At 47.5% G+C, this 22,505-nt stretch overlaps 1 protein-coding gene across 1 annotated transcript in view; it reads right to left on the reverse strand.

Moving 5' to 3' along the window:
* DYNC1H1 (dynein cytoplasmic 1 heavy chain 1) overlaps nt 1-22,505 on the reverse strand; it is a 2,031,190-nt gene that overhangs the window by 568,031 nt on the left and 1,440,654 nt on the right. The window contains exon 62 of the mRNA XM_069637760.1: nt 9,790-9,884. Within this exon, the coding sequence (XP_069493861.1) occupies nt 9,790-9,884 (95 nt within the window). The remainder of the gene's footprint in view (nt 1-9,789; nt 9,885-22,505) is intronic.

Below are 22,505 nucleotides of genomic sequence, written 5' to 3' on the forward strand. Positions count from 1 at the left end.
GGGATGAGGCCGGCAGCAGCGACAATGAATAAAAGGTGCGCTCCTTAAAAACAGGAGTCTCTTCAGATGGCGATCCGGACCACTACAGCAGTGTGCAGGGATTTCGACCACAAAAGGATTCCTCTGACTGAAGACGACGAGCTGGTTATCCCCACCAGGCTCAAGGGAAGAAGACTCCGGACTGGATCTCCTCTTAGTCGTTGAAGGGTAGATAGCCCAGGACTGCAGCAGGGCTTCACCGGTACGGGATAGTTGCAGCAGTCGACCTCTCCTCTGCTTCTCTTCGGTTCCTTGTAGTTCCAGTGGCGACCCTCTGACTTCCAGCCCAAGAGACCTGCCTTTTATGCGAAAATCCCCCATTCACACAGCCTGGCTGTCAATCACACAGCAGGGGCTTGTCCAGCCCGGACAACCACCTCAGCCAATCATGAAAAAGTGTGACTTGTGTTTCCTAGGATACCATGTGCAGGGGATGACTACACCCCTTCCTCACATTCAGCCCACCTAGACATCCAGGGGCCTAGATGAGGGCCAAAAGACAGTGAACAAAGAAGGCAAACCTGGTTTGCCGCGCAAAGTAAAACACAAGAAGGTGTTTAACAAAAAGAAATGGTGAATAAACCGCACCGGAGCCAAATGAAAAAGTATTTGGTCAAGCGGGTTTAAGTTCGAGGCTAATACAATAGCCTACAATACTACCACGTTTATAGAAGAAAACCGCAGTAGAAAAGTTTAGGGTAGATACCATTGCCAACAGCCAAGACTGGGGGGAAAAAGCTCACACTCTTACCAAGTGGAAAGAAATAACTCCAGAGATCCAGCAAAGCTGCTGAGGGACTAAGTAGGTAAGAGAAATTAGCCATGAAATGAGAATTCTCCCTAACAGGCACATTTTGTAGAATGAACGCTTTCTAAGTTCAGCTTTAACACGGTGACGCTATTGGGAACACTCAATGATGTTGGGAATACCGTCTAGATTCAATTTTAGCACACTGACGTTATTAGGGCGCGCTTTCCAAGTTCAGATTTAACACAGTGACACTATTACGGCACACTTAGTGAGGTTGGGAATATCCTCTAAATTCAACATTGACACAGTGACGCTATTAGGGCAGACTTTCTAGATTCAACATTAACACAGTGACGCTATTAGGTGAGGTTTCTAAGTTCAGCTTTAACACAGTGACGTTATTGGGCACACTCAATGATGTTGGGAATACCGTATAGATTCAATGTTAGCACAGTGACGCTATTAGGCACGCTCTCTCGTGTGCAACTACACCACAGATATGCTATTAAGCAGACTTTCTAAATGCAATTACACTACAGATATGCTATTTGGCACACTTTCTAAATGCAACTACACCACAGATATGCTATTAGGCAGACTTTCTAAATGCAAACTCGGCCACAGATTTGCTATTAGGCAGACTTTCTAAATGCAATCACACTACAGATATGCTATTTGGCACACTTTCTAAATGCAAACTAGACCACAGATATGCTATTAGGCAAACTTTCTAAATGCAATTACACCACAGATGGAAGAGTTTACAACGGTTTAGATTCAGGGGCTGAGTGGTAGGGTTGTATGGCGTGAAGTAATTGCTTCTGACCCCGCCCTTGCCACACTTACTTATTGTTGACTTCTTGCTTCTCCTGCGGATACCTGCAGATACGACCTGGAGCCGTTTCGTAGGAGCCGTCCTTTGCCTCTGGGTCCTTGGCCGATGGGGCTGCCAGGCAGAGGGCTGCCCTGGGAGAGTCCGTTATGACCGGGTGAGTCAGCTAATCAGGGCAGTGGGCGGGTCGGGAGGCGGGAGTGACAGGGAACTAGGAAGAAGGAAGCGGTGGGAGTTAAGGGCATAAGGAGCTAAACAGGGGCTGGGGTGGCCAAATTTACTTTAACGGGGTCGGATGGAGCAGAATTAGGGACACACTCACATCAGATCACAACAGAAAATGAGGGGGCAGGGGCCTGCACAAGACGTTAGACTCCAGCAACACGGTATACTGGCCAATCACGGCACGGTGGGAGGGGAGAGAGGCGGGAGGGACACGGAACCAGGAAGAGGGAAGCGGGAAAGAGGCAAGGCAGACACAAGCAGAGGCGCGGGCCCAGTGGCGAGGCACAAACAATCAGCAAAACGGGGTCGGATGCAGCAGAATTCGGCACACACTCGCCTCAGATCACGACAGAAAAATAGCAAAGTGTGCATCTTTCATATCCAATGTTACCATGTTATCACCCTGCACCAGCAGTGGGATTACTTCCTGCAATGGTGTCATTCTGAACTTTTGCAGTTTGACAAATTTGTTCACTGGACACAAGTCCAACACAGGGTGCAAGGTGAGATCCTTTTTGGGGACAAGGAAGTAAACTGAATACATACCCTTGTTTACCTGATGAATGGGGACGACTTCTACGGCGCCCTTTGCCTGAAGGATCTGTACCTCTTCCAGCAGGATTCGAGGTGTGCTGGTGATAGGCGTCTGCTCTTTCGTGGGTGGTATCGAGGTGGCTGGTGGAATGCAATACAATAAATGTGGGTGACTGTATTGAGCACCCACTGGTCTGATGTGACCCCACTCCAATGCATGAAGAAATGAAAACTGTCCCCCAGCCGGGGAGGCATGAGAGGGGACAGATTGGCGAGTCATTTTGATGCAGAGGCCGGGGAGTCTGTTGGGGTGGAATTTCTGCCTCTACCCTTACCGTTCTGCTTTGTCCCCTCCGCTGATATTGGCTGCTGCTAGCTGAAGCGCCATACTGGCCCCGAAAGGAACAGCGAAAGTTTTCACCTTCCCGTTGTTGAAAAGGTTTGGCTGAGATTTGGTTGAGAGATTAGAGTGTCTCATTCTCTTTTTTCGCCATTTCCAAGGTGTCAGCCACAGCCTTACTGAACAAGTTTGATTCTTCCATAGGCTTGTTTATCAAAGAGGCTGGAGTCTCTGGCTTCAAACCTATTTTTTTTTTTAGCTAGGCGTGCCTCTTGAGAAGAGTACCCCTGTGCCAGAGTGCGTCCCGCCATTAAGGATGTTGTGGTTCACCCACCTTCCTTCAGAGACGACCGCCAGCAGGCGTGATCACACAGGTTCAAGGACCAATTGAAGCAGGTTCCACTGCACATCGCTATAATCGTGTAATTATTTGCAATTCTGGTATAATATGCTGCCAATGTGGTGATACGCTTGCTATGTGTTAGGGAGAATTCTCTGTTTAGGCTGAATTTCCTAACCTAGCGAGTCCCCCAGCAGCTTTGCTGGATTTTTGGGGTTTATTTTTTCTCCTGCCAAGAGTGAGACTCTTTTACTCTCACTCTTGGACATGACTTGAGAGTGTTTCTGTGACTTGCTATGTGCTTATGGGCTATGGGTATTTTTCCCCATAGGCTATCATTGGTTTTTGAATGTGTGTTACACAGCACCCTCAGTGCAGTAACACAGGGGTGTCATAGTGACCCCCAAACAGACTCCACACCCTGGGACTGACTACTGTCTCCCTGGGTCTGTAAAGTCACCATTGACTTTACTAGTCTTAACTTAGGAACTTAACCAGTACAAACCATCATACTGTGGAAGTACTGGTAGGGGCAATTAGATTGCCCCTGGGTCTGTTGTCGAGGGGGTACTGTCCCGTCCCCCCTCGCCGAGTTTCTGGCTGGTGGCAGTGGATACCACGGAAATATTCCACCGGAATATTTCCCAATGGGATTTCCCATTGATTTTAATGCACCACTTTTTGGTGCAATGTTAAAGATACCGCCAGTTTATTTATTTAATATAAATTCACTGGTTGGGATTTTTTGCCAGAACTCGCCGCCAAAATGGCGTCTAGGTTCACTTCAGTAACCCTGAACCCAAGTCGAGCCTTTGTTCCACTTTTGGCGGGCTTCTGCACAGAAGCCCTCCAAAGTGGTGCCATTCTGTCTGGGTACCACAGGGGGTGTGGGAGGGGGTTTAGGCACCCTGGAGTGAGTTGCCTTGCCAACACATGTCGCACTCCATCCTGATTGGCCCAAGTGGTGAGGCGCCCCGCTCACCACTTAGCATGTTTGAGTGACAGCTAGGCTGTATGAATGGGGGTTTGCTGCATAAAAGCAGGGTTTTTGGGACTGGTTCTTCAGAAGTCGCCACAGGACCTAAGAAGCCGAAGAGGGAGAAGCCGAGCCGACCTGCCAAGACGACACCACCGGTGGAGCCCTGCGGAACCGTCTCACCACTTTTCCCAACGACAGAGGAGATCTCCAGCCGGGGGAGTCTTCTTCCCTTGACTGGTGGGGACAACCAGTTTCTGCCTTCTTTTCGCCTCCCTGAAGCATCTCGTGGCCACCTTGCCTGTGCCAAGCACCCCGGCAACCGGGATACCACTTTTTACCTCAACCGCGAAAGAGGGGTAACATCCTTTTAACCGGAAAAATCCACGGCTGGTTTCTTCCCTGGTAGTGCAACGACCTTCAGCTTTCCTCCACGTCTTCTCTTCCTCTGGACGACGCCGCGACTTGCACCCACTACCAGGAACAACTGCCACCGCTGGAGGATCCTTTCCATTTTAAAGGTACCGTGTTCCGCCCGGCTTCCCTTGCCACCGATTGTACGGGGTAGATTTAGCCCTTGGCTCTCGAACCTGGGTAAGCCTGGGACACCTTAACTAAACTTTTCTAAACTTAGTAAAACCTTTCCTACTCACCTGTAAAGACTTGTGACATTGTGTGATCTTGGACATCTTTTCGCCTGGCTTTCCCTAGAGTGGGCCTGGCAACCGAACTTCCTTGCTCCGCAATAGACTGCCTTTCTAAACTTACTGTGAATCTCTGAAAAGTGTTTTACCTTGCTGTTTTCATTACTTCTGCCTTTTCCCTCCCTTTTTAACTAACTTGTTGGAGTGCCATCTAACGTTAAGCGCTCACCTCTGTTTGGAAATAAGTGGTGTTAACTTAGACTTGTCCAACAAATAACTAGGGCTGTACATATAAGTAATAGTGACTGTGTTTTGACTTACTTACCTTTTCTGTGCTAGTGTAATTTATGAGTGTGTCTTTTAAATAAATAATTATATACTTTTACACCTAGCTCTGGTCAGTGTTTGCTTGTACTACTGTGCCTCTGTACCTATTATGTATGCTCTATATACTGCCTAACACTTCTTGAGGGAAGTCTGACTGCTCAGCCACAGCTACCAGGTAAATCTGGGTGGTACAGACTGCTACCAAGTGGGTTTACTGCCAAACACCTGTAGTCTTAAATCTTTTGCAGTGGTCCCAGAGGGAACTGCACAGGTTTCTGCCTAACACCAAGGGCATAGAGTTTCTTGCTGTCTTTGTCAGGGGGGAAGCCTCTGCAGCAGACAGTGGCACCCCAGCCCTTTTCCTGGTGGTGGTAACAACCAGGGAGACTGGCGTGGCATGCCCCTGAATGTACATAGGGTCAGATGTAGAGGGGCGAAACAGTTTCTCAACCAGACTGTTGACAGCCCTTGTAAGGGAAAGCACAGTAATGAAGGTACAAGGCACTTCCTTAAGGGAATTGAGCATGGAAACAAGTCCTGAACAGCTTCCTGCGAGGCGATTTCAAAGTGGTCTATGGCCCTCTTCAGGATGCCATTCAAAGCCATTTGGTAGTCAATAGGCTATGGCGACCTCTGTTGAGGCGAGGAGGGCAGGTGCAGAAACATGTCTGGGTCAGGATTTGGAGTGGGTGAGAGCTAAGGTGCTTCATCTGCTGGCTGATCTTGTCCCCAATCTGGCCACTGGTCTGTTGTGTCCTGCCCAAAAGGATTGTCCTCATAACTATAGGCCCCCTTCTATGTCTCCTCTACTACTCCTTGGTAAGTTTGGGTTGGAAGCGTCTGCAGCTTTAGTAAAATGGGGCAGGAATCCTCCTCCCTAGGTCTCACGGGGAGTAATGAACCTTTCAGAATAGTCCGAGAATTACATGGACAAAATGTCACAATTTATAAACCTCTCTCTGGTCCACAGGAATGAAGCAGGTGTCTGGAGGAGGCAAAGGCTCTCTAGAGAGAGGGGGTGTATCATAAAACCCTGGAGATGGGCTGGGACCCTTCAGAGTACTCCTCTTGACGAGAGGGGGTGCTTTTTGGTGATTCTGCAGCCGAAACAAAAACTGCGTAACTTCGGCAGCTGTGTGAGGGATTTCAACAGGCCTATAGGTGTTGTACGTTACCGGTTCTGCCAAAACCTTTTGAGGTGACGCGCTCTAAGATGGTGTGTCAGCAGTCAAGTGCTTTTTAGAAGAGACGCCCTTATGAGTGGACTGCCTAGATGCATGCCCCGCAGACAGATGCAGGGAGGGTGCCGGACCGCGAGGTTCGGCAGGCACCATCAAAGTCGGCAGGCCAGACGGTTCCACTGAAGGGTCTATGGCCACCACATCAGAGCCATGGCTGCCGCTAGAGTCCTCATCACTCGAGGCAACAGCGCCAACGGGGAATGACTTTCGGCCTGCATGGCGTAGGCAGCCCACCGCTTTGTACCCCCATCTTTTAACGTCCAAGGACAAAAAAGTTTGCACGACTTACAGGATCGCTTGTCGTGGTCACGAGGTAAGCACCTATTGCATTTGCAATGGTGTCACTTCCAGCAGTATTTTCTCGTTTAAGAAGGACACAACTTAAATGGCGTACTCGCTAGAGCAGAGGTGAAAGGCGGCAGCCAGAAAAGGAAAGAGGAAGAGGAAATGCATTCTCAGAAAAGAATTAACCCAGGGCCCCACTTTCCCTACTTTAAGGGGTTGGCCCAGGCCACACGGTCAACATTGATGCACCAGTCGCCGAAACAGCAGTTGGATGACGTTGGCGTAGAGATCCACGAAGTCTAAGAAAAGTCCACGAGTAAACTACCATCGGTCATGGGACAACAAATAATTACTTTAGCAATATTAACTCAGACGAGCTCTGCATAAGGTGACCAACGCATGAGGGATATTGGGTACACTACCCGTCACATTAAGGATAGTGTTACAGTCACGCCCATGTCAACGTCCCCCTTTCGATCCTCAAAAAGAAAGATGAAATATGCTGCGATGACCACTACATGTCCGACTATATGCACAGCATGTAATTCTAAGCAGATTAGCAAGCATCAGAAATAATGTATTAATGAGACTGGATAAGTTTAAAAGTTTACCAATAGGGTCTACGAACCTTGAATTACATATAGCTTTCCTCGACTGTCTGCACCTAGGGCCAACTGGTCCTCCTTTCCTGTGTTCTCTGACCTTGAGATATCTAAAGCTATTCACAGTCTTAAATCTGCCTCCCTGGCTGACGCCATTCCTTTAACTTTGCTTAAAGATATATCACGTGAGCTGCTACCGCACACTGCTGCTGTTATAAATGAGTCCCTTCAAGTATGTCTGATTCCTACCATTCTGAAACATGCACTACTACTCCCTCTATTGAAAAGAAACATCCCTCGACCCTGGGGTGATGGCCAACCTTCGCCCTATTTCTCTTTTGCCTTTTTCAATGAAGGTTCTTGAGGCTCTGGTGTCGCCATCCTCTTCTTTCCTGGAATCATCAGGTTTTTTCGATCCATTTCAGTCCATCTTTCGACCTGGGAGGGGTCAGTCCTCAACTCAGTAATGGACGACAAACTTGCCTGTCTGGTTGATCAGGGTGGGGTGGGAGCGGTACTACTGTTAGATCTGTCTGCTGAGTTTGACACAGTAGACCACCCCACCCTGCTGTTCCGGCTGTCAGACACAGGCATTTCTGGTCAGGTACTGGACTGGTTCCATGCCTTCTTGGCAGCCCGATCCCAGTATATTTGCCTCCCTTCTGCAAACAACCTGTGCTGCTGTCGTGCAGGGTCCCTCGGGGATCCGCACTGTCCCCCATTTCGTTTAATATGTACATTTGTCCGCTTCTTATTCTCTCTCATGGCTTCAGATATTATTCCTATGCCGACGACACACAGATTTGGGTCAGTTTGGACCTTACCTGTGCTGATAGCGCGATCCGGCTGAGGAGATGTATGTAAGATCTGGGCTCATGGATGGCAGCAAATTGGCTGGAGCTCAATGCCTCTAAGACAGAGGTGTTGGTTGTAGGCACCCCCGGTCCTCTCTCATTCTGGATGTCCGAGTTCTGTCCGGTTTAACTGGGCCCCTGCCCTACGCCTTCTGCCTCAGTGAAAAAACTGGGTGTCATAATGTCATCTTCTCTATCTATGGCTTTGCAAAGTCTGGACACTTTAAACTTTGTATACTGCGTAAACTGCTTCCTTTTGTTCCAGCTAAATATCATGCTCCTGTGGTGGCTGCGTTGGTGCTGAGCACTAGGGATTATTGTAACTCAGTTTATCTGGTACAGCCACGTTACCTCACAAATCTGCTTCAGCTACTTCAAAATGCTGCTGTGAGATCAGTGCTTCATCCCCCTTTTTCGAGCACACATTTCCCCTCTCCTTAGGCAGCTTCACAGGCTTCCCATTGAGAAGAGGATCCTTTTTAAATCCATGTGTGTCGTGCATCGTGCCTTTTATAAGCAGGGTGCAGAATATATCCGGGAAAGGTTCCCCTGCTATGTTCCGTCCCATCCTTTGCGATCTCAGTCTGCTCTTCTGTCCCTCACTTCAGACTCTCTCACAGAGGTGGATGTGCATTTTCGGTGATCGCTGCAAACGCCTGGAACGATCTCCCTCTGTCCCTTCGAGCTGTTGATGACCATCTGATCTTTCGCCGGTCCTTGAATAGGCTCCTCATTCTGCCGCCGCCCGTCCGCTTTATTCAGCGCCATGATGACCCTGGGCGTACATGCGCTTTAGAAATGTACATAACATAACTACACTGACGACACCCAGATCCTTATCCTCCTCTCTGGTACCTATACAGAAGATACCAATCTTAACTCCATCTAAGAGAACATCCAGGCCTGGATGGCATCCCACAGTCTCTGCTTGAACGACGACAAAACAGAAATCCTGATCGTTGGCACTCATACCACCCTCTACGAACGCAACCCAGCCTACCACTCATTCCTGATTAATGGGAATGCCATCCCTGTATCCCCAGTCATTAAAACAATAGGTGTCTATTGCAAACCCTTCCTCACCACTGACAACCGTCTTACTATTGCACAAGTCATCATCTGCAGAAAGTTGGATTACAGCAACGTTCTTCTTGCCAGCATCACCGAATGAAACATGACCAAATCACAACACCCTCAGTGTTGCCCTCAACCTCTCAAAATATGATCACATCACTGCTGATAGGAAAAATGTCCACTGGCTTCCAATTCGAGACCGTATCAAATTCAAGACCCTGGCCATCACCCATCAATGCCTCTCCAAAGCTGCACGATCCTACCTCTCACAAAGAGCCTGGCCCTGACCAAACATATCAGACCTACACACACCTGCAACAGTCACAAGCCAGTCGTTCCTAGATTGAAAAAAGAAAGCGCTGGAGGATCAAGCTTTCCTGTCACTGTCCCCCTCTGGAGCTCCCTACCAATTCCTCTCAGAACAGACTTACAAATCCTTCAGGAAACAACTTAAGACATGGCTCTTCAACTGACTGTTTCTCCACCTGCCGTGACACTTCACCAATTCCTTTTATGCCACCAGAATTCCCTGACAATTCAATTTCAGATTTCATTGATACTCGATACCTTCATGTTGTTCTAATCTACCTCATGTAACCAGGGCCCAGTCGCGCACTTTACAAATGGAAAAAATATATAAAAATAAATATAAAGAGGAGGCATTAACAAATGTTGCTATGTACAGTACTCATCACAGAAATGCATTTCTACAAGAGGATATTTACCCAATTGTGCCCTTCAGCTGGATTCTGGCCAACAGCATAGCAAACGTGATGTGATCATTATGCAGCATTCCACGGGCCACTCGATTGAAAGCCACCTTTTCAAATGAAACGTACAGTTAGAAGGCATTACAAGGTTAAAAAAAGTAACTTTTCCTTAATACCAACTTATTGCCCCACTTGAACAAACATGCCAATTAGATAATTTGATCTAATATGGAAGACTGTTAGGGGAGGGGTCGTTTTCTGTTCTATTACTATGGTCCAAACAGATCAACCTAGTTGACTTTCAGGGGATTTCATTTGAGTTCCTGAATCTGTGCGTGGCAAAATAGCGAGTGCAGTCAAGGCAACCCATTTGAAAAATATAAGGTGGTTTAAAGGTGAATTACATTTGACTACAACAAAATAACACAATAAGGGAAGGTACATTCACACATCTGTAGAAAAAATTGTTATATTCTTTATAATGAAGTTTATAATAAAGTTGGGCAATATTCAAACTGGAAGCAGAGTAATGCAACACAACAAAACAAATACAATGACATTTTAAAGGTCCAAAAGAGGCCCCCTCAAGCAGCAGAGTATGCAGATGAGGAATAATAACGCTGTGATTCAGTAAAGTATGAAACTTTCATAATTAACAAGCCTGCAGCATTATTTAAAAAATAAAAATAAATCAACTTCCTCTAAACGGGTCAATCTATAATCTCATAGGAAGTTTGATGCAGATTCCAAAAATTTAAACCATAGTCGCATCACATTTCAGGGAAGACTTACATCACAGAAATACATCAGATCACTTAAATGTACTTAGCACTTGAAAAGTTATCTAATGCACCTCTCATGTTTATATTGCATTATTATATAGTAATCACTACGCAGTATCAGCGGTTGCGAGTTACGGAGCAAGTGTTTCCATATTGAGGTGGAGTTGGAGAGAGACACACCAAGAGAGCAGGTGGAGGAAGGACGGCAGAGTGGTGTGTTAGACAGATTTTTGAAAAGTCTTTTGCAGACCAAGATCACAGAAATACCTGGTGTACAATGTCGTTACCACCAAGATATAAACCGGTAGCAGAGTTGTGAGGAGAGTTGGAGTGTGCAGGAGTCTCTACAGTCTTTCTACTCTGCCTACTACCAGTGTGGGAGGACTTAAAAACCCACATCCTAAGCGAAGCGGTGAGCGGAGTTGTGAGGAGAGTTGGAGTCTGCAGGAGTCCGCGGGATCCGTGAGGATCTAGCGAGGTATGGAGCCTAATGGGAAATCCTTAAAACATCAAAAGCTCCCAGAAAAGAAAAACGCAAGAGCGGAGCAAAAGCAGCGCGATGACACAGTCACAGCCATTGCCACAGATGTGGACACGGACTCAGAGGCGGGGAGGGACGCCGAGTTGAGTCCTCGCCGACTCAGAAGTACCAAACACACCAAAAACATGATAACAAACTTTAACACAAATTCGACTGCAAAGACAAAGTCGCGAAACGTGAAAGACTGCTTTACCCACAGCCAACCATTGAGGCCAGGGGAGGCTTCTAAGATCTCACCCCAAGGAGAGCAAATGGCGGATGAGGATAAAATTCAGGACGACATCCGAGAAATTCAAGAACAACAACAAAGAAATCGGAACTTAGCCCCTCAAAATAGAAAAGAAATCAACAAAGCAAGCAGCGGGGCCCCTACTCACTCACCCTCCCCGTTGCGAGATGCGTCTGACTCTGCGGGCGGCGCACCACTGACCGCCGGCATGGCGAGCGGGTCCCCAGCGGGGGCAGCTGGAGCACGGCTCTTGCTGGACCCCGAGCGGTGCGGCGCGCCGGTCTCGAACGCTGGGGAGGGCGCGGGTGCTGCAGCGTTCGCTGACATCGTGGCGTTCGCACCGCCCGTGACACCGGCCCTCCTGGCCCCCCAGGAAAGCACAATGGCGCGGACGCCGTCGGCTGCAGATACGCTGCCTGAGGGGGTGGAGTCGGCCCCGTGTGTGAGCAGCGCTGGAGCCGGCGCTCCAGGTACGGCATCGCAGGGCGCGGGGTGCGGAGGCCGGCCTCTGAATGGGGAACAGGCCGGAGATGCAGGCCTGAACAAACAAACAGAGTGAGAGAAGACATGCATCACGGCCACAGTACACAGGGAGCCCAGTCTGGCAGTGAAGATTCCCATCCAAACCACTGAGAAGGAAAGCAGAATTCCTAGACAAAAACCTGAAAACCTGATGAAATACAACAACAAAGGGTCTCTTAGACCGATAAACCAGGAAAGCGATGACGATATGGAAGCAAATGAGAGCGAATCTACTAACACAGAATCCGATGAAGAAAAAAATTCAGAGTCGGGTTCAGACTTAGAAGACAAACAACTGCTGGCTAACGCCAAAACAAAAAATGCGGATAAACTAAGAACAAAAAGAAAGGCTCAAGCGGGCACGACAAAGCTGAAATCACAAAAAAGAAGAAATCAAGAAAAGGAAAAATTATATCAAGGGAAAGGGGCGGTAAGCAGGCAGCAAAAACCGCTGAAAAAAAGTAAGGTGCAACTGAAATGGCTTCCCACACCCCTGATGTCGGGCACTCTAAAAGCTTTTTTCTGTAAACATCAGAAAAGAAAATTAGACACAGAAACAGAACTGTCAGACGCAGAAATTTTGGAAGCTGTCCAGGAAATCTCGCCGGTCAGTAAATTGCGTAATACCAACGCAGTATGATGGCATGCTGCAATCCCACCGACAAAGGATCCCGGCTCACCTCAAATCGCACCAAGCACAGGGAAAAATACAGAAAATAACCAAGCACCTAAAGACACGACCACATCAGATGCCATGGCAGGGAACCAACTCTGTGGGGAGAAACAAGGCGAAGAGAGTAATGCCGTAAAAGCTGCTTCACAACAAATTGTAAAGGACCTGTCGGGAGAGAGAAATAAGACCCCACAAGATGAGGAAAGAAGCCGACAGGACCAGTCATCAAATATAGAAAGGCTGCCAAGTACACAGGTGGACGGCACAAAAGCACTACAGATAAATGATCACTGCCTGGACTGGACCAAAAATCACATCAGCAGGAATCAAGATTCTCTGACCCAACTAGATCAGGGGCCCAAGACCCAAATACCCATCTAGGGCACAGGAACAGATGATCCACGTCAGCAAACAGGTCAGACCAGGACCAATCGGGAAAGCATCTAAGGGAGAACACATTGAGGGAGGGGCCCCGAAACGCTGACAGACAAGCGACACTGACATCATCCCCGAAACCCAGACGGACCAGTGAAACATCTTCATTAACCTTGAAAGAATTTCCTAGCAAAAAATCGGATATAGAAACGGTCATGTCAGCCATGATGATCGCCCTAGCTCCTTTTTGCAAACTGTACGAGGCGATAAAAGAAGGAGTACAAGATAACACCGCAATACTGGCTAATTTAACAACAAAAATGACCTATATTGAAGGATACATTACCGCCCTAGAAGAGAGAAATAACAACCAACAACAATGCTGGGAGAAAAAAGTAGAAGACCTCAAAAAAGATATTAAAAAATTAATAGACTCGCTCCAAGCTGAGAAGAAAAGGCAAACAGTAACAGACCAAACACAACGGAATCAAAATGACATCAGAGAAAGGCTGAAAGAACTGGACGCTTGGCAAGAGTCAAAAGAACAGGCAAAAGAGAAAAACAGGGTCTCTTCAAGAACCACCAACGCAGCAGCACCGAATTTGGGAGAACCAAGTCTCCTAGCCGCAAGCGACCCAAGGGTCGTCAAAACATCAGGCAAAGACTTGAAGATCATGCCGCCTCGTTCACCCACAGGAGCGAAGCAAAAACCAAAGAAGGACTACACAAAGAACCCGATCCAAAAAAAGCAATCCGTAGAAACTGTGGGATCACTGAAACAGAGGCCCCACAACCAAGGCTTCCCAACTGCAACCGAAGAGTTTTTGGAGGTCTCAGATTTGATGAATCTCTCGCAACATTGGGAAGAAAACCCTGGGGACATAGACGAGGAGGTATTTATCATCGAAAAGGACGAAGAAATGAAAACTGCAGTCAAGGAACAATCAGCAAGCAGAAAAGAAGTAAAGGAAGCAGACGGAAACAAGGAACGGCCAGGCCTGAAAGATCATCAGGAGCCAAACGCAAAGGAAAATGAAAACAAGAAGCGACTCTGCAGCAAAAGAGACAGCAAAGATGACAGGGCCAGAACAAGAAGGCTAGCAACTCCAGAGCCAAGAAGAGAGGACAAAAACGCAAGCAGACAGCAAAGCAAAAATGTAAGAACAGATGATGCAGAACGCACATTCAAAATCGAACAAACTAAAGCAATCAAAGACTACATAGTCTTGAATAGGAGAACTATCCTTCAAATAATAAGCAAAACAACAACGTTAAAAAGCATCAAGTCGGAAGACATCACACTAGTGGAGCCGTACCATAGAGGGAATACAGCAAAGGCATACCTCCATGTCAAGGTGGTGGGAATTCACTACATTAACCCTATCGCAGTGAGAGAATTGGAAAAAAGTGGCTTTACATTAACAGAAATAAAAACCATAAGTTACAGCGAAGATACAACGAGGAAAGTACAAGACAGGGAGGAACGAACACAGCGATACATATCTAGAACGGAAGAGCGATATAAAGCAAACCGACTGGGCAAAGAATGGCATGAAAAGAGGCGCTTCAGTCCTAACAGATATACCCGCCAGGAGGACGTGGAGCAACGGTATAACCATCGCAACTATACCTCCGAAAACAGGCCCCCCGGTGAAAAGAGAGAAAAAAGAGAGAAAGAAAGATATGAGAGTAATCAGCAAAATTATAACTCACAGTTGAACAGAGAGGACCCTCAAAGGGCAACAATCCTTAGCCCAAGAAGAAGAACGCGTAGGAAGTCACCAGAGGTAAATCAAATGAGAAACTTGGAAAAAATAAAGGCAGCTGCAACACCACAAGGTCCTTGGTCTTGGTTAAAAGCAACACTAAACCCGAAATCTCAGAGATAGCAGTGAAATTTGTCTACGGCACAATCGCAGACAGGAACAGTCAACACACAGAGAGAGGCAAGCGTCGAAAGAATAACTCTAGGTTCATGGAACACGCAAGGTCACGCTCACCCGACAGTGGCGAGCGACGTGGAGCTAACCAGCATGGATATTATGTGTCTCCAAGAGACACGGCTTTTAGAGAAACCGTCACTAGATGGATTTGAAGTGGAAATATCACTGGCCATAAAAGGCTTGTTGGGTCGTCCATCGTCGGGCCTGTTGACCGCAATAAAAATGGGCTCCGGTTTGTCTTCGCCAAAGAAAATAATGGAATCTTACGAGTTGCTGGTGACAACCACAACGTGGAGCAAACAAATGACACTGAGGGAACAGGAAGACACTATTCACCTAGCAATAATAAATACATATTGGAACCCCCAACGGACAAACACAAAAGCATATTGTAGAAAGATGCGTGAGACAATAGACTGGATCTACGCGGAGTTCGAAAAGATTGAGATTATTTTGTGTGGCGACTTGAACGCTGATTGTGCAGAACCTCAGTGGACCACAAAAGACAAGGCCCTACAAGGTAACAGTGAAACGGGGAAAGGCCTGGAGGGCGGTCGCCAAATCGCGAAATTTACATAACATCGAAACACTATTCCCTAACCAAGTGAACATCCCGACCTGGGAAAACCTGTCCTCCAAAGCCACTTTGGATTACATCTACGCCTCCCAAGGTCTTCTGACGAGTATCCTGGAATTCAAAGTACAAAGAACCACGCACAGTGATCATAACCTCGTGATGTGCGCATGGAATGGGAAGCAGCCGGCCAACCCAACATATCAGTTTCAAGTGGAGGTGAATATCCAGCAAACCCGATTGCGCCTGACGGAAACAGATATTATAAAGATATCCAGAAACTATGGGTGGCCGACTGAAGTAGACGCAACTAATGGCGGCGCAGAGCGTCCAAACTATCTACCGATGTTGCTTCCATTTAGAAGAGTAGTCGCTGGTAAACAAAGACAGGCGACGCATCCTAAACATACCTATGACAAACTGGTAGTCGAAAAGAGGAAGATTGCTCGCAAAGAGAAGAGAACTGCGAAGAAAACAAGCACCAAAGAATCATAGGAAAAGTGGAAAAAGGAAGCAAAAAAGTACAAACATCGGTTAAAACATCACAAACTCCAACTGTACCAACAAGATGCCGAGAAAATGTTGAGAGCCCTCAACACAAAAAAGTCAAGCAATTTCTGGGCACTAATTAAAACTACCAACTCGAACACGGCCACAGAAATCGCAAACTCAGTGTCAGCGGAGAAATGGGTGTCATATTTAATGGCCCAATTCGACCTACCGCAAGACAGAGCACTGGAGAGTGACGAAGATGCCACAGCAGAGTGGGTAAACGTGTCGAACGTGGCGGAAATCGATAACGCCATCCTCAAACTAACAACCTCAAGAGCTCCCGGTCCGGATGGATTGACCAACGCAGGTCTGAAAAAAAAAAATCGCCAAAAGCATGGGCGGGCGTGATCAGCAAAATCTTCTCCCACTGTAGGAACACTAACGTGATCCCCGAAACCTGGCTGAAGGCTATAATCGTCCCCATTTACAAAAAAGGTGGCAGAGAAAATCCAGAAAGCTATAGACCCATAGCCTTGCTAGATATCGTGGGGAAGATTTTTGCATCACAGTTATTGAACCACTTTAGAACCTGGGTCAAAACGGCTCGATGCAACGATGCCTTTCAAACAGGGTTTCAGAAAAATGGGAGCACCTCTATAAACATCCTATTGATCAACATACTAAAGGGCAAAGTGAGAGAAGGCGCCCCAAAAGTGTATCTTACATTTGTAGACCTGTCGAAAGCTTTCAATAAAATAGATCGGCCAAAACTCTGGGATAAGTTAAATCATTGGAATTGCCCCCCGGCAATCTTGAACCCGATGAAAGCACTCCATGCCGACACGAAAATCAGGGTGAAATTGAACAAACAAGGTGCCCTGTCAAAGGAGATCCAGGTGAAGCGTGGCGTTAAGCAAGGCTGCCCCTTAGCTCCGGCTTTGTTTATCACGTTTTTGGGGGACTATCAATCGGAGGAGGAACAAATCAGAGCCTCCCCCCCCCAGGATAGGTAAAGCACAAATATCACGACTACTCTATGCAAATGACGCCATCATCATCATCGACCAAACGCAAATTGGACTCCAGCGCAAATTAACAAACTTGGAAAAATATATGGAAACGAACCATTTGGAAATCAATATAGCAAAAACAAAAATGCTAGTTTTCGACAAATCAACAAAAAAGTCGGCGCGACCACCAAAATGCTACTTGAACAAAACAAAAATTGAGGTGGTGAATGAGTTTAAATACTTGGGGGTGATCATTGATGGTTCAGCAAGAGACAAAGCAATGCAAGCAAGGTGAGATTGTTAACAGCACAGACGAGAGCAGTGGACAGAAAATATGGAAAATTCTCTATGCTACCGGCCATCAACTTTTATAAAGGGAAGGTGGTCCCATCGATCATTTACGGCATGGAAGCTTCATTAAACATCCCCAGAAGCGTGTGGCAGAAGCTGGAAGGCCACGTCTGGAAGTATGTTTTGCGTTTACCGAAGTCAACTTCCATGCCCGCGATCAGGCAGGAACTAGGCCTTGTCTCGCTAGTCTCGCTGGTAGAACAAAGCAAAATGTGATTATGGAGGAAAATCTTGATGTCGGACACCCTACCAATTTAAAACATTATCGCAGAAGAACTAAAGAGTGGCTCATGTAAGGCTTTCAAGATGTGGGCTACAAGACTCCAACTCATCTTGACAGAAATAGCCTGTACAGAAGAAGATCCGATATCCAATCCGGACCGGGTGAAACGGAAAATGGAATGGAGGGACTGGATTTCGACAATTAAAAAAGCCAGTACTAACAAACTACTGACCCACCTCCCGCCAACATTTAACAAAGTCAAAAAACCGCAAAACTATTGCCTGAAATTCCCAAACAAAGGCATGCGATGTATGATCTTGAAGGCTACACTCAATCTACTAATGACGCACAAAATCTTAGCCATCCGCAGTCCGGCAATGGACAACAGCTGCCGCTTATGCAAGAACATGGACAAAGTGGAAACCTTGAAACATCTGACGCTCCAATGCCGATGACCAAACAAAGCAGAGCCACATACCTTCAACCTCGACTCCAAGGGGTAACAACAGTAGAGGAAGAGGTTTTGTGGAACAGGCTAATCTCAGGAGAGACAACACGTTGGTCCTTGGCATTGGTGAAACTAATAGAAGCAGCCTTTAGATTGATAAACCAGCTAGGTTCAGCGAGAGAGTCACTGAAATCAGGAGACTAAAGCTCAAAGGCAAAGAGGGAGGCATCTGCATCGCTTAAAAACCAAACAAGAAAAGGGACTGTGAGGAAAGGAATCCGGACTCAGAAGCACTTGTTTTTCGCTTCGGGATTCTCTAAGTTGGGAAAACCCTTGTAAAAATTAAAAAATTCTTTTTAATTAAAAATTCAAGTAAAAAATAAAATAAAAAACTTATCATATAGGCACTTTAACCAAATGTTTTAGAGGAAAGCAGTTGACTTAATGAGTATGCGTCAAATATTTGGGGGAAAATAAGTCTAACACTTGCTCTTATGTTTACATAATGGCCATGGATGTCTTCTTGACATTGAATAACATCTTATACTTCATTAGTTTTAGGACTTATTTGCACTCTTGACTCCATTGCACATTTTTGCCTTTAGATGTCTATTGGTATAGAATTATTTATATGTGGCATACTAGCTTAGATCAGGCCCATGGTAGTGTAGTTGAGTTCAGGCAGCAGTAAAATTGTGCCAGTTCATCAGCTCCAAATCTCCCACAGCTCGCATCAGTGATTTTATCCTCATTGAGAAACCATGCATTTGTGGCTCTTGCAGGGTGGTTTCTTTCTTCTTTCCTCTCCCTTTCTACCATTGCGGTTCCCCACATTCACATTGTTAGACTGGATTTCTAAACTTTGGCCAGGTGGACAGATGTTTAGAAGGCTACCCTAGTTCTAGTCAACAGGGAAAATCTGTGAGCTGTAGCTAAACCAATCAAGGTAATGTGAGGGGAGTTTTCCTAAAGTCTACCTGGAGGTGAAACTCTATAAAAACTATCCCTTAATATACAGGTCCCCAACTCTTAGTTCAAGTCTGTAAATTTCATAATTGTTATTGGCTTCTGCTGTTATTGTTAATTTGTTATTGTTAAATGTACCCTGTTATAATGTGAAGCGCTTTGGCGTAAAGCGCTATATAAACCAAATAAATACAAATACAATTACCCAAATGATTGGTAGAATGGCAAAGCAGTCAAGCTTATCCTATAGGGAGAATGTGCGCTGTATATAAGTACAATTAACCCAGTCAATACAAGGTTCCAGTAGAGAGATGAAGTTGACTGGTGAGTAAAACGTTTTCTAACTTTTGGAGGGCTTTTGGTAACAAGCATTGACAAACCCAAAAGTTGCAACACTATTTTACTTTTAATGGGCGGGGAAAGGGGTGCAGGTAAGTACTGTTGGAACTTACCACCACCCGTACTCTGATTTCTCCTCAGACTTGGCGGGTTGTTGCAGGTTCGCCCAAGGTAGTTTTTCCCACTGTTGGTTCCGGTCGAAGAAGCCCAGGAGCTGCGGGTGCAAGAAGAGTTCTGGTCGTGTCCAGGAGCTGTGTGCAACCTCGTCTCGTGAAACAATGGAGCAGGCATAGGGACAGGACCCTTCAAGATCCTCGACTAGAAGCAGAAAAGCCGGTTTCAGTGACAGTTACTGATGCATGGTGACAGCAGGCGTCATGGTTGAAGAGAGCCTCCTACCTCGTGATCCTTGCCATGCTGGGATGCTGACATTTCACAGAATAGCGGCTTACAGAATAAATTAAAGACCCCTGACGTTCCAAGTCAAAACGTGGAACGGCGACGCTTTCACTGCGGTAGCCCAAATTGGAGTTGATCAGTCCACTGGATGGACCAGGAACGCTTCCAAAGACTCCAAATCACAAGACACTATGACATCGAAAATGGTTGGTCCCATCTCTCCACTGGGTCGAAGCACCAACAAGGGTCTTCTAAGATCAGTAGCCAGACAGGGCTCCAACCCAAATGCAGCAAAAGTTGGTCATCAGGACCTTCTCAGGATCGATCCACAGGTCTTCCAAAGTCTTCAAGGCTATTCATGATACTTCGCTCCTCTTCAGATCTCTGGGGACTCCTCTTAACTTGTTCCTTCTCCAGCATGGGGTCTGGCATGGATTCACATGCTCATAAATAAAGAATTCATAGCAGTACAATCAATTCACAACCACTGGAGGTGGCTAGGCTCAACAGAAGCAATTACTCTTATCTCCGGAACAGGCTCACCTTCAAGTGAACAGGTTGCGTAGCACTGCTCGGTTGACCCTGGAATCCTCTCTGGTATCCCTATCGAGGCAGTAGAATCTTGTGAAGGTGTGCGTGAACCTCCACGTAGCAGACCTGCAGATGTCCAGCAGGGGCACACCAGACAGGAATGCCTTCGTTGCAGCGATCGCTCGGGTGGAATGGGCTCTCGGACGGCCAGGAAGTGGTCGGTTCGCCAACCAATGACAGCCGGAGAGCCACCTTGAGATGGAAGCCTTGAACAAGGCCTTTCCATGGTTCACAGGACCAAAGGTCACAAACAGTTCGTCTTCTGAAAACTTTGTGCGTGACACGTAGAACTTCAGAGCATATGCAACGTCAAGAGAGTGAATGGTCCTTTCAGCCGGTGACAAAGATTTCGGAAAGAACACAGGCAACCCCACAGGCTCGTTAAGTTGTATTTCTGACAGAACTTTGGCACAAAGGAGGGGTGCGTTTGTAGCACCACCCTGGATTCGTGAAAAGTTGCAGAATAGGGCGTGGATGTCCCCCACCCTCCTTGCGGAGGTGATGGCCACGAGGAAAGCCGTTTGCCATGAGAGGAACTTGAGAGGGGCTTGATGCATAGGCTCGAAGAAGGGGTTGGGGGGAGGAAATTGCATGAGCCTCGTCAGCACCACGTTGAGTTCCCACGCCGGGGCAGGAGCGTTCACCAGTGGGAAAAATCGAAACAGTCCTTTGAGGAACTCCTTGATGAGAAGATCGTCCTGGAGATCTGGTGTAGCGGGAGATGGCCGCCAGATGCACCTTGATAGAGGCGTGAGGCAGCCCCGCCTTGGCCAAGGAAAACAAGTAAGGAAGAATCTGTGGAGCGGTGACCCTCAGAGGGCTGATCTTCTGTGACCGGCACCACGTAGCGAAACGCTTCCACTTGTGACCGTAGGAGACCATAGCACTTAACAGTCGATGACGCTCTGGCCTTGGCAAGAACCTCCCTGCAGTCCACTGGCAACTCGTATCCTGCAAACTCTAGGGCTGCAGGAGCCAGGTCCTCTAGTTCACTGATCTTGGGTCGTGATGCAGGATTGCGCCTCCTTCTCTGGTAAGCTTATCCGTGACCACCAGCAGCTTGACCGGAGGCGATGCTGACAGGCTGAGAAAGTCTGAGTACCAAATCTGCCTCGGCCACCTCGGGGCAACGAGCATCATCCTTCAACTTGCACTGTTTGAGTTGATCGATGACTCGCAGCAGGAGAGGCAGAGGAAGAAATACATACAGAACAGGACCTCCCACGGGAAGGAGAAGGATTCTCCCATGCTCCTTGGCTGATGGAACTTGCTGGCAAATTTCTGCCATTTGGAGTTCGCTGCCGTCGCAAACAGATCGATCTGGGGTCTGCCCTACTTGATGAAGATGCTGTCCCCACCTGGTCCTGCCGAAGTTCACACTCGTGGCAAGAGCGCAACTCCCTGCAGTGGGAGTCTGCGATGGGGTTCGACTCCTGCCAGGTGAAAGGGTATGAGGAACATTTCCTGGTCGACGGCCCAGTGCCACAAGTTCTGCGCCTCTCTGGAGAGCGCTGGGGATCTAGTGCCCCCCCGCTTCCTGATGTAGAACATTGTGGTGGTGTTGTCCGTGAAGATCCTCACCACCTTGCCCTTCAGGGATGGAAGGAATGACTTGAGAGCCCAGAACACTGCCCGCAGCTCCAGGATATCGATGTGGAGATCCTTCTCCTCCGCAAGCCACAGGTCTCTGGCGTGCAGATGTCCGGTGTGGGTTCCCCAGCCCTCTACGGAAGCATCCGTGGTGACCGTTACCTGGTAATGGGGGGTTTTGAAATCCTGTACCCCGGGCGATGTTGTAGTGTACGCCCGACCATCTTCATGCTCGACGGAACTCCTCGTTGTGGGGGATCTTGTCTGTGAAGCTTCCTGACACTTGCATCCAGCAGGCGTCCAGGAACTCCCGAAGAGGACGCATTTGCAGCCTGCAGAGTCGAATTAGGGAGATGCTCGACGACATAATGGACTTGATGGGCCGCACAGTGGCGGTCTTCAGTGAAAACAGTTGTTGCACCTTTCCCAGCACGGCCACTATCCTCTCCTCCAAGGGCGACGCTAGGTAGGCAACCGTGTTCAGTTTGGCTCCCAGGAATAGAGCGTTCTGTGACATTATCAAGCAGGACGTTGGATAACTGATGGAGAACCCCAGCTCTGTCAGTAGCTGGATTGTCCTCTCTGTGTGCTCGACAGCTACCTCTCTTGACTGCACCCGGATGAGCCAATCGTCGATGTACGGGTACACATGTATCCCTCGTAGACGGTCTGCCACTGGTGCC

The sequence above is a fragment of the Ambystoma mexicanum genome, chromosome 14, assembly GCF_040938575.1.
Source record: "Ambystoma mexicanum isolate Mex_15411 chromosome 14, UKY_AmexF1_1, whole genome shotgun sequence".
Taxonomy (NCBI): Eukaryota; Metazoa; Chordata; class Amphibia; order Caudata; family Ambystomatidae; genus Ambystoma; species Ambystoma mexicanum.